The sequence below is a fragment of the Euphorbia lathyris genome, chromosome 4, assembly GCF_963576675.1.
Source record: "Euphorbia lathyris chromosome 4, ddEupLath1.1, whole genome shotgun sequence".
Lineage (NCBI taxonomy): Eukaryota > Viridiplantae > Streptophyta > Magnoliopsida > Malpighiales > Euphorbiaceae > Euphorbia > Euphorbia lathyris.
This window is the reverse complement of record NC_088913.1, coordinates 61,874,361-61,887,078: the sequence shown is the minus strand read 5'-3', so window position 1 is coordinate 61,887,078 and position 12,718 is coordinate 61,874,361. Positions and strand designations below refer to the sequence as shown.

General features: G+C 38.1%; 1 protein-coding gene across 1 annotated transcript; it reads left to right on the top strand.

Moving 5' to 3' along the window:
* The first annotated feature begins 654 nt into the window (after positions 1-654).
* Positions 655-12,364, top strand: LOC136226054 (uncharacterized). The gene is made up of 4 exons (XM_066014343.1): positions 655-1,383; positions 1,996-2,853; positions 3,616-4,764; positions 9,099-12,364. The coding sequence occupies exons 1-4, from the start codon at positions 1,233-1,235 to the stop codon at positions 12,020-12,022; spliced, it is 5,082 nt and encodes a 1,693-aa protein (XP_065870415.1). The 5' UTR covers positions 655-1,232; the 3' UTR covers positions 12,023-12,364.
* Positions 12,365-12,718: the final 354 nt, after the last annotated feature.

The window sequence follows — 12,718 nt, the reverse complement described above, 5'->3', positions numbered from 1 at the left end:
AAAAATACCCCTAATATTTTGGGTCAGGAGCAATTTTATCTCTAATGTTTAAAATGGTACAATTTTACCCCTAACGTTTATAGTCAAGAGCAATTTTACCTCTAACGTTGATAAATTGAGTCAATTTTAAAAATAATTCATCAAACTGTCTACTCGATCATGAATTTTATCATCTACACTTTACATGTGCATCATTTTATGAGTAACAAATCATAAACATATATTGGGATTTGAAAAAAAATATATATTGTCTTTTGTACGAATTAGATAAAAAAAATTCAAAAAATTCATCGAATTTATAAATATTAATCTCCAATTCTATTATTAAATTACAAAAAACATAAAATTCTTTTTTAAAGAATGAATTGATATGCAATTGGTACAAAATAATGAATAAAAATATATGTGTTTTATAATAGTGTCTGAAATTGACTCAAATTACCAACGTTATGGGTAAAATTGCTCTTGGCTACAAACGTTAGGAGTAAAATTGCATCATTTTAAACGTTAGGGGTAAAATTGCTCATGACCCAAAACGTTAGGGTATTTTTGCACCTTAACCCTAATATATATATTTTTTAATAAAACATTAATAAAATATTTTAATAGCGGATGTGAAGAGAACATTGAAATGTGGTTTAATATCGTCGTTGAGATACGGATGCCAATCTCTCTCTCAAGGCTCTCTTTTGGCCCTTATCGACTTTCTTCGCCTTCTTACTTTCTCCCATCTCCCATAGCTATTCCTTTCCTTTTCTTCCTCCCAGCTAAACGTAACCGAGGAAATCAGAGGAAAATTGAGTTCATGAGGAACGAACTAGACGAGGCTGGACTGCAAAACGAAGTGTCTGCAACTAATTCAGTTTTCTTGGCACCGCAGTTTCTATTCTCGGATCTGTTCTGCTAACCCTGTTAAGACTGACTTCTAATCCATTGATTTTACGAATTTTTCTGGTTTTATATCGAGGTTCTTCTTGAGCTCTCCGATTTTTTGTAATAGCTGCGAAATTATCTTTCGGTGTTGGCTTCTCTTGAAGCCTATATTTGATATTCTGGAATCTGCGTGGTTTTTATTCTGGGGCAGCCTGTGCGGGGTTTATTTCATGCTGTTGGGGTTTTGGATTCATTGCAGCGCCGGTGCATAAGGTGTTTTTTTTTTCTGTATGGTTCTCTCATGCCATATAGATTGGTAGGAAGGCGGATATATTAGCACTAGGTTTTTTATTGGTTTCATGCCGCCGGAGCGATTTCCGTGGGATCGGAAGGATTTGAGGAAGTACGACAGGTCTACGCCCCGATGGAGGGAGTCGTCTTCAAGCCACTATGGATCGTCTCGCGATTTTCCTCGCTGGGGAGGATCCAACGAGTTCCGCAGGCCGCCTGGTGAGTTATTTTATTATATTCTTCTACTTTTGTTAGTTTTAACTCGTCCAAGCTCAGTTTACATTTTATCGGCTCTGCTAGTTAATTGATGAGATAAATTTGAAATCTTGGGTTGTTTCGGTTACCTGTGCTTTCTGTAGAGGACAAAAGAAATTAAAGCTTGATTTTCTACCATACTTTCTTTACTTTACTGTGCCAAATATGCAAATCTGGAGTTTATATGGACTTTCCAGATATAGGGTATTCAATTACTGTTTATTAATTAGAAGCTCTTGATGCCGCATTTATGTGCTTCTATATCTTCTTTGCTCTTATATAGGGTGTTCAATTACTGTTTATTAATTGGAAGCTCCCGATGCTGCATTTATGTGCTTCTATATCTACTTTGCTCTTATCTTTTGTTTTGTATTTCTGTTGGTTATGGAAAAATATGATTTCATGACTTTTTTGTTCTTCTATCTTGTAGATCTAGGATTTCGTGGTCTAGTAAATTTTATTTCTCATTCATACTTCTTTTAAAGATACCTTTTCCAGTTTTCTGGCATCATTATATCCTGCATTTGTAGTAATTATTTGTAATTTTATTTCCTTTTGTTTAAATATTATTTGAAGGTCATGGTAAGCAGGGTAGTTGGCATCTGTTTGCTGAAGAATCTGGCCATGGGTATGCACCATTTCGGTCCAGTGATAGGATGCTGGATGACAAGAACTTCCGGTCCACAGTTTCACGGTGTGATGGTAAATACGGCAGGAATAGTAGGGATAACCGGGTATCTTTTGGTCAGAGGGAATGGAGAGTTGATTCCTGGGATATGAGCAATGGGTCCCCAAACACTCCTGGGAGACTGCACGATGTGAGTAATGATCAGCGGTCGGTTGATGATATGCTAAGTTATCCATCCTCACATTCCCAACCTGAATTTTCAAGCTCATGTGATCAGCTTCACTCTAAAGAGCAGCATGATAATAACAAGTTGACTGGTGCCAATGGGTTGGAAGCAGGCCAAAGAGGTGACAGAGAGACGTCACTCGATTGGAAACCACTTAAATGGGCCCGTTCAATAAGCTTGTCTTCTCGGGGATCAGGTTTCAGTCATTCAAGTAGCTCAAAGAGCCTTGGAGGTGCAGATTCTACTGAAGGGAAGGCTGAATTACATGTTAAGAATGCATCTCTAGTCACATCACCTTCTGGAGAGGCTGCTACCTGTGTGACTTCAGCTTTGTCTGAAGAGATGTCTGCTAGGAAGAAGCCACGCCTTCAGTGGGGTGAGGGACTTGCCAAGTATGAGAAGAAGAAGGTCGAAGGCCCTGAGGTGACTGCAGACAAAGATGGAGCTGTTATTTCTTGTAGCAACAATGAAGCTGTCCATTCAGAATGTTTGAACTTGATTGACAAGAGCCCTAGAGTTATGGGATTTTCAGAATGCGCTTCACCTGCAACTCCTTCCTCTGTTGCTTGTTCCTCACCAGGTAGTCACTTTTTTGAGTTTATAGCCTCTATAAACTGTAGTTATCAGGACTTGAATTACCAGTCATTAAATTGTTTACTTGTACTACTGATAGTTGTAGCAATGTTGCATGAATTAGGGATAAACTAACTGACTCTCAACTTAGCTTTGTTGGACTTGATACAGTGTTAATGATGCGGATGCATACCCAAATTATCATTTACCCTCTGTAACAGAGGCTAACTCACCTCCAAAGGTACCTTGAAGGAGGAGAATTGCCTCACATATTTAAGGAGCCATATAGCTTACTAATTAAGCAACGTGGGATATTCAACACACTCCCCCCACGCCCAGCGTGAAGCTAATATTAACAGGGGATCCAACATTGAACCATGTAGACAAATGCCTAACTCACTCCAAAAGTTACCTTAAAGGGGAGGATTGTCTCACATGTTTAAGGAGCTGTATTTTTTATTTTTATTTGCGGAAGTTAACAATTTTTTTTTGCATCATTGTTTGCCTTTCTGTTTGTGGTCAGCTTCGTGGTATTCTCTTCTCCTACCTGTTTTCGAAGTAATATTTATTAATATAAGAAACTACTCCAATGCCACTTCCCTCGGTGCATGTATACAGGCTGGTCAGAAGCAATTTTTTTGGTCCTCCTGTAATTTTAAGTAATAGATGTTTTTCTTGGATAGGAACTGTGAGTTAGGAAATCCCCCCCACCACCATCATTTTCTTTTGAGGTGGTTCTAATTTCTGAGCTCCTTCTTACTTGTTGCAGGCCTCGAGGAGAAATCATTTGGCAAGGCAATAAATGTTGATAATGATGTCATTAATTTATGTGGTTCACCTAGTACTGGGTCCCAGAGCCACGCAGAAAGTTTCTCTTTTAACTTAGAGGTGTTGGAGGGCACTTCAATAACTAATTTGCTTGTTGAACTGCTTCAATATCATGATAGTTCAGTGGACTCGAGTTTTGTGAGGTCTACTGTGATGAATAAGTTACTTATGCTAAGGGATGACTTATCAAAGACTTTGGAGATCACTGAATCTGAAATAGATTCTCTTGAAAATGAACTTAAGTCGCTGAAATTTGAATCTGGAAGCAGATGTCCTTGTCCAGAAGTGTCCAGTTCTTTGCCAACAGAGGTTAATGCCAAACTCTGTGGTGAACAGGCGACCGCTTCCAATAATATCGTTCGACCTTCTCCATTGCAAGTTTTGTCCTGCGGGGCAGAAAATGTGGAAGAAGTTCCTCTTTGTAACAATGTTTTGGATGAAGTTCATTGTGGTATCAAGGATGATGATGTTGATAGTCCTGGAACTGCTACGTCAAAATTTATTGAACCAGTTTCTATAGCAAAGACAGTCAGTTCTCCATGTGATCCTGTGAAGCTTCATGAATATTCTGGTGATACAAATGTCTTCCATTCTCCAACTGTGGTTTCAAAACCTTTCTTGCCTTGCACAAATGAGGTGGGTATTGGTGCATCTGCTTGTAGAGATATAGAGAGCAAAGAAAGTGGATCTGTTTCTAGTGACTTGAGTTATGCAGAAGATAATTTATGTAATCTAATATTGGCTGCCAATAAAGAATCTGCCAGTAGAGCATCTGAAATATTTAGTAATTTGTTGCCTAAGGATCAGTATAAGATTGATTTTTCAGAAGTTTCTAATGTTGCATCATGGAAGAATGACGCAATAGTTAGAGAACTATTTGCTTCGAGGAAGAGGTTAATGAAATTTAAGGAGAGAGTTGTAACCCTTAAGTTTAAAGCCTTTCATCACCTCTGGAAGGAAGACCTGCGCTTGCTTTCAATAAGGAAATATCCTGCAAAATCTCAGAAGAAATATGAATCAAGCTTGCGAACAACACAATGTGTGTTCCAAAAAAATCGGTCTTCTATCCGCTTGCGATTCTCTTCACCTGGTAAGAACTCCATTGCAATTTCTGGTTTTAAATGTTTGGTATTTAAGTTGCATTACCTTTTTATTGGATGTTGGAATTTAGGAATTCTGCTCTCTATCTGTGGGCTGCATTGAACATTAACATTGAGGCATTATCATAGGTGTCTATAAGTTTTGCTATGTTTTGGTAAAAAATGATGGGTTAAATGCATTATTTGTCTCAATAAAATCATTCAACTCTGAATATTGTTTCAATTAAGTCACTCCGATGACTTCAAGAGCAAAAAAACACTGCAAAAGTGATGTGGCAGCTGCATCGGTAGTAAACTTTCACCACTACCGAAACGAGACATGGCTGCCAACCACTACCGAAATGACACGTGTCAGCTAGGTGGCAGCCATGTGTCAGCAGGGAAAGTTGACTAGTGCTGATGTGGAAGCCACATCATATTTCTGGTGTCTTTTTGCTCTTGAAGTCGTCGGAATTACTTAATTGAGACAAAATTCAAAGTTTAATGATTTTATAGAGACAAATTGAAGTTGAGTGACCATTTTGATATTGAAGTTGAGTGACCAAATTGAAGTCGCTGGAATACTTGGTTGCATTTAGGCTCCATTTGTTTTGTGGAAAATAATTTCCCTTGTAAAAATATTATTGGAGAAAATTAAATATTTTTCTTTGTTTGGCGTGTAACGTTGGAATTTGTAAAATAAAGATATCACCACAAAAGAATTATGGTAAGCGGAGACAGATTGACATTGATTTGTATTTTCTTTCTCTTATGGAAAATAACTTACCCTTTATAAAATGAGAAGTTATTCTATTTGTGGAAGATTTTCCTTTGACTTGGAAAATATCTGACTTATTTTCATTTTAAGCCATAAACACTAGAAAATAAAGAAAATATTTTCCATTAAACAAGGGAAGCCTTAGTATTAATTGCTTATTTTTATTTTGTTTTCCTTGTTTTGGTACATGCAGCTGTAATTAGAGAGTGAACTTTTGGGAGACTAATTTGAAGAGTTATTAGATTTTTCTTAATTTGATTACGTGTGTGGGTATTGTTTAATCTTACTTTTGACCATAGCTGTTAAATGCGCAAGGCGCGCTAAGGCTCCAAGGGGTCCTGGAGCCTAGGCTCAAGGCGCAAGGCGAGGCGCGCGCCTTAGAAACACGAGGAGCATAAAATAAAATAAAATAAAATATATACTCTTTTACTGGTTAAGCATAAACAAAAAAATAACACTTATGACCACACAAACAAAACAAAACCACATAAAAACATAATACTAAATCATAAATGTCAAAAGCACCAAATTAAGTTCAGACTTCATAGAGACACTAACATATGCTTAACGTCTTAATCTAAAATACCTAACTATAACAAATGCTACTAAACTAATAACCATTCATTGTCAATAAAAAAGAACACACAACAAAAACTAATAATCATCATCATCAAGATCATCACTCTGTCTGTGGAAGTTTGTTTTTGCCGAGTGGAGGATACTTCTTTCTTTACATGACTTCTTCTCCTAATCTTTCTCTATTTTTTATATATTTAATTATGACTGAGACTCTTGATATTATTATTTAAATTAAGGGTTAAGATTAATCTTATTTAAGTTAGATTAGTGGTTGAGATTAATCAAACAGTTATTTTAGAGAAAACTGTAAAAATAAAAATAAAAAGCTAAGTAAAAACCGCCAGGCGCACCAGGCGAGAGCCTTTTGTTCAGAGTCTCATTTTCTAGGTTCAAGGCTCAAGACACTGAGCCTTGACTGAGGCGCGCCTTTAACAACTATCATTTTGTTTAATCTTACTTTTGATTGAATATTCAACCGGTAGGGCAAGCATTTGAAACTTCTATTTGAGTTTTATTTCGCAACGTAGCTCTTGAACATGTTAGTTGCCTGGCTTGTAGTGAGTAATTATCATTGGGTTATTTGAAACTTCTCTTTGGGTTTTATTTCTCAACTTAGCTCTTGAACATGCTAGTTGCCTGGCTTGTAGTGAGTAATTAGCATTGGTTTTTCATGTGTCTATTCTTCTTCTCTGGGTTTTCCTTTACCAATTTAGCTCCTTTGAACATGTTCGTTGGATTGTAGAGATTCGTTCTCATTGGGTTCTATCTCTTTTCTTGTTTTTTGCTCCACATGTTGCTATAGGTCTAGTTATGGGAAAGGTAGTATTTTCTGGTTTGGTTGATCTCAAGGACTCAGAACCCTTCGATCTCTTGGACCTAATTTTTTGCAAAATATTTGCTTGCTTTTATCTTCATTTTTTTCAACATACATAGGAGATGGGGGCTTGTTGCTGTAACATGTAATTGCTGTCCAATCATAGTTAAAGGCGCTAAAAACATAATACTAAATCATAAATGTCAAAACCACATAAAAACATAATACTAAATCATAAATGTCAAAACCACCAAGTTAAGTTCATGCTTCATAGAGACATTAACATATACTTGTAACGTCTTTAGTGCGTCTGTTGCAGTTTATTTTTGCATGGAATGGAGGAGACTCTTCTAGGCAGTTTTCTTACAGAATGCAGAACTTAGAACACATAGGAATATAGATTAATAGACCTAGGGCACATAACTGATGCAGATACAAAAGCTTTGAAATTCATTTAGAGGAGGTTATGTTGCTCCTTTCATGCGTGTTGTAATAACAAGTTTGAAAGGTTCATACTTAATTTGCACCTACTATCCATATCGAGTTTTATACTGGTCGCGGATGAACTTCTAATCTTTCTAATGTTTCAAACATGGTCTTAGAGTTGGAATTATCGTATATTTATGTGGGTGCAACCACATGAACTGTGCATATGCCTGGTTTGGATGTAAGCTTGTTTCATATCGCTGGAGTTGCATGATTGTCCACAAGAAATAACATGCATGAAAGTTTGTGCACTTGGTGTCTTGAGCCTTGCGAGTATACATAGGACCGCATTCCAAGAGCTGGCGCTCTGTGCACGTTGTGGGAGCTTGAAGTTTTCTCACTGTATGTGTTTTGGGAAATTCCTTGATGGAGTGCACACATTGGTTGAAAGCCTTTAGAAGTCTGTTCTATGCATTTTCGGGTTGCTTTGTATTTTAATGAGTTCTAGCCTTCTAGTGGTTGCCTTTGTTAGGGGCTGCTCACTTTTAGAGATGCCTTTTTAAGGTACAATATGTATTTTTTTAGCATTCAATATTTTTGCAAAATGAATTTCAAGCGAGAGTAGGAAGTTAATATTGTTTTGCTTTATAGTGTATATAACATGCTTCTCATGCCTCTGTAAGGTTTGCTCAGAGAGTTTTAAAAATGTGAATGATGTGACATTGCATATTTTTCCCTTAGTATTGTTGTTACAGTAAATTTAATTACTGATAGAAGCTGGCAACATAGTTATTAAGGGGCACCAGCGACAGGCCTATTGTCTTGGAAGGCAGACGACAGGCACTGTTCAGAAGGCGCTTGCCTCAGTGCACCTTTGTGAGCTTGGCATGTTATAGAAGATGTGCTTAGGCACATCTTTTTTAACGGGTTTCAGACTTGATAAGATAAGCAAGAATGGAGGAGCTAATTAAGCTGTAAAAGAGGGGTAGCGAGAGCTTTCAGTTAGCAAAGTGGTGCTTATGACTTGATAGAGCCATTATGGATTTGAGCAAAGAAGAGAGCAGGAGGGTTAAAAGAAAAGAAATAGTTGAGATATATTGCGTCTAAGATTATTACAGAATGAGGAAGATCAATTTTACCATTATCCTATGGGATGTCCCAATGCTGCTCCTAAGATAGAAATCCTTGTCCAAATTTACCTCCATGATATAATTGCTAGTTCAATTTTATCCTTTTCTAAGTAAATACTGACAGAAATTACAGATGGAATTCATTGAAAAAGAATAAATTTGAACTAGGACTTCCTACCATGGGGGGCAACATCCCTCTTGTACACTGAAGGTAAAGTCGATCTTGCACAATAACCTTAGAGGCAAGGTTGACTGTTGTCGTTAGAATTTGTCATTTCTTAAATGTTAACTGTTGTGGTTTATGGTTTTGTATGTGTTCGTTCTTTATTACGACTTCGTTGCTCAGGTGAATTCCTGTTCTTTGCGCCTGTGGGCCTTATTATAAATGGCTAACAAGCTTTTTCGCTACGCATAGTGGTAACTGGTTCGTGTTTGTTCCAGTTTTGCCTATGGCTTTTGAGGAAGTAAAGCTTTCTTGGTAGCTTCCAATAAATAGGTTTCTAAGTCGCATTTATTGATGCGCTTTCTCATGTGTTGAATTTCTTTGTCAAACTCAAATTTTGACAAGTTGATATTAATTTTAATCATTTCTTTGACTTTCTAAAATGGGTTTTGCAGTTGGAAATTCTAGTCTTGTTCCTACAACTGAGATGCTCAACTTCACCGGGAAGCTTCTTTCAGAGTGTCAAGTTAAGCCATACAGGAATGATCTAAAAATGCCAACATTGATTTTGGACAGAAAAGAGAGGAGGAACTCACAGTTTATCTCCAGCAATGGGTTAGTTGAGGATCCCTGGGCTGTTGAGAAGGAGAGAGCTATGATCAATCCATGGACGTCAGAAGAGAGAGAAATTTTCATTGATAAGCTAGCCAGCTTTGGCAAGGATTTCCACAAGATTGCTTCATTTCTGGATCACAAAACAACTGCAGATTGCGTGGAATTCTACTACAAAAATCACAAATCGGATTGTTTTGAGAAAACTAAAAAGAGTAAGCAAGTGAAGTCCTCTACTACGTACCTAGTAGCGTCAGGTAAGAATTGGAAGCGTGAAACGAATGCTGCATCACTTGATGTTTTGGGTACAGCTTCTTTTATAGCGGCTGATGCTGACAATGATTTGGAAAAGAAGCAGATGCATGCTGGCAGGGTCTATTTGGCAGGATATTATGATTCAAAAATGCCATGCCATGATGATGGGAAATTGGATCAATCAAGCAGTTTTGATATTCTTGAGAATGAGAGAGAAACTGTTGCAGCTGATGTTTTAGCTGGCATCTGTGGTTCAATGTCCTCAGAAGCAATGAGTTCTTGCATCACTTCTCTTGATCCTGGTGAGAGCTGCTGGGATCAGAAGTCCCAGAAAGTGATTTCTGTAAAAAGACGGCCTTCCATATCTGATGTTTCACAGAATGTTGATGAAGAGACTTGCTCGGATGATAGTTGTGGGGAAATGGATCCTGCTGATTGGACAGATGAGGAAAAGGCTATTTTTGTACGGGCTGTGTCATCTTATGGGAAGGATTTTGCTATGATCTCACAATGTGTTAGTACAAGGTCTAGGAACCAGTGCAAGGTATTTTTTAGCAAGGCTCGGAAATGCCTTGGACTGGATTCTGTACGTGCTGGACTTGGAAGCAGTGATGATGTAGATGGAGGTGGAAGTGACACAGAAGATGGTTGTGCCCTTGAGACTTCTTCAGTCATCTGCAGTGATAAATTAGGCTCAAATACAGCAGACGACTTGCATGTACCGGTTACAAAACATGCCGAATCTGACGGTGTGGATAGGAAAACCTTGACATCAGATTTGCACATGTCTGATGATTACAATGTTGTGGGACTACCAGATCACGATGAGTCTAAGGAGGAAAAAACATGTGTTTCTGGTTCTTGTCTTACGGAGAACAAGCACAATTCACCTTTTGACTGTGATGATAAAATCATTAATGAGTTTGTGCAGGCCCAGGAAGTTTCAAATGAATCTGTCAGTTCTGATGCTAAAAGAGAAAAGTCAATGGAAGATGGAATTTCTGCTGGGCGAGAAATCTCTGTTTCAGAAACTGTTGGTTATTGCTCATCTAATTCAGTTACAGTTCAAGTTACAGTAGAGGTTTCTGCCAATGGAAGTGGAGATTGTTTGGAAGGAAAGAAGCTTTTATTTCCTGAAGACAGATTGGATAGGCAAATACTGGACTCTCATGCTACCAAAAAAATGCCTCACTTGCATTTGGAGAAGGACCCTCATTCTAGTTTCAGCCTTGGTGAGAGCATGCATCTTGTGTCTGCGCAGCAGTCTCCCGTTGTGTCATCACTGCCGGAAAATCAGCTTGTTGTTGATTCTGTTTTACACACCCCTTCTGCCATTCCATGTGATAAAATGCATAACCCGAATGGGCTGTCATCACAGCTTGGTAGTCTGGAAAATGGAGATGAGGGAAAGATATCTGATTGTGCGGATGACCATTTACAGCTTTTGCCAACTAACTGTAGCGAGTCCTCCCAGATACTCAGGGGCTATCCACTCCAAATTTTAACTAAGAGAGAGATGAATGGGGATATTTCATGTGGACCAGTTTCTGAAGTGAAGGGTCATTCAGTATCAGAAAAGAACGGGACCAATGAGCATCTCTCTCAAGATTCTTGTTTTAAAAAATGTAGCAAGGTAAAGGTTCAGTGTTCAGTACCAGAGCTCCCATTACTCTCCCAGAAGTGTAATAAGCAAATCAACGAGCATTCACAAAATTCGTCAAATTTGGTGAAGCCCTGCAGTAATGGCGATGTTAAATTATTTGGTAGAATACTCAGCAAACCTTCATCTTCGCAGAAGCCAAATCCTATTGAGAATGTGGAAAGGGGAGTTCATTGTGGTAAACCTGGTAGCAAGTCATTAAATCTGAAAACGGGTGGTCATCCAACTCCTGATGGGAGCAGTTCTGTGTTGAAGTTTGATCATAATAATTTCCTTGCTCTTGAAAATGTTCCTGTGAAGAGTTATGGTTTCTGGGATGGGAACAAGATACAAACAGGGTTTTCATCAATACCTGATTATTTCCTATCCAAGTATCCTGAAGCATTTGGCAACTATCATCGGTCGTCATCAAAGATGGAGCAGCAATCGTCACGGGTGACTGCTGCAATGAAATGTAGTGACCCTAATTTAAGCAATGTATCGGTTTTGTCAGCAGGGGAAATAAGTGGTAGCAATGGATTAGTTGATTATCAGATGTACATGGGTCATGACAGTAGTAATAAAGTGCAGCCGTACTCGGTAGAAGTGAAGCAGAGGCAGGATATCTTCTCAGAGATGCATAGAAATGGGTTTGAAGCAAGTCCGAATTTGCAGCAACAGCAGCAGGGTAGGGGAGTGGTTGGGAGAGGTGGAATTCTTGTAGGGGGATCGTGTACGGGTGTTGTTTCAGACCCTGTGGCTGCTCTGAAAATGCATTATGCTAAAACGGAGCAGTATGGTAGTGGGCAAAATGGGAGCATCATCAGAGAGGAGGAATCGTGGAGAAGTAGAGGTGGTGATTTAGGCAGGTAGTAGGAGTGGTGAGAGGGCCTCTTCTCCTCAAGAGGCTCTCGCCGTGTATAATAGTTTTTGTATTATTTAATTTAAATGGTAGGGCAGTAGTCATTTTGACGGTTCTTAAGGCCGTCTTTTTCATTTCAAAATGAAAAAGAAAAAAAGATCAATTAATTTAGGTGCTTGTAATATTGCAGCAGCAGCTTTGTATTATTTGTATTTGATGAAAAATACAGAAATAATCTGTGAAAGTTGCGAGGGGCATATCAGCCACTGCCCTTCATTTAATCACCTTTGATTAGTTAGGTTTTCTCTTTCTGGTCTCTAGTGGTAATGAAGCTCTCTCTAATCAGTTTTATATCCTCCTTGGATTTGTCGGGTTAAAATGTTCTGTTAGTCATTGAATTTTCATAGTTATTACAAAATATCACTAGACAGCAAAAAACATCAGATGACTGTGGTTGCCATAGTAGTACTAGTTAATTTTCACTGCTGTTTGAAAAAACATATGGCTGTTATCTAGCTAACTGAAATAACACATGTTGTCTAGATAGTAGTTACATGTATTAGCTTGCTTACTTCAGGGAAAGTCAATTAAATGAAAGATAGAGTAGACGCAGTTACCGGAAAAGAAGTAGTAAGATATTACAAAGTTTGTAATCTGTAAAGAAGGACGGCATTGAAAGCTGACTACTTCCATTTTTTTAGTTTTTT

Excerpts from the sequence above, each read along its gene's own strand:
- LOC136226054 (XM_066014343.1), top strand. The coding sequence starts at position 1,233 with ATGCCGCCGGAGCGATTTCCGTGGGATCGGAAGGATTTGAGGAAGTAC. Across the intron at positions 1,384-1,995 it reads CGAGTTCCGCAGGCCGCCTG|GTCATGGTAAGCAGGGTAGT; the intron begins GTGAGTTATTTT and ends TATTATTTGAAG. Across the intron at positions 4,765-9,098 it reads CTTGCGATTCTCTTCACCTG|TTGGAAATTCTAGTCTTGTT; the intron begins GTAAGAACTCCA and ends TGGGTTTTGCAG.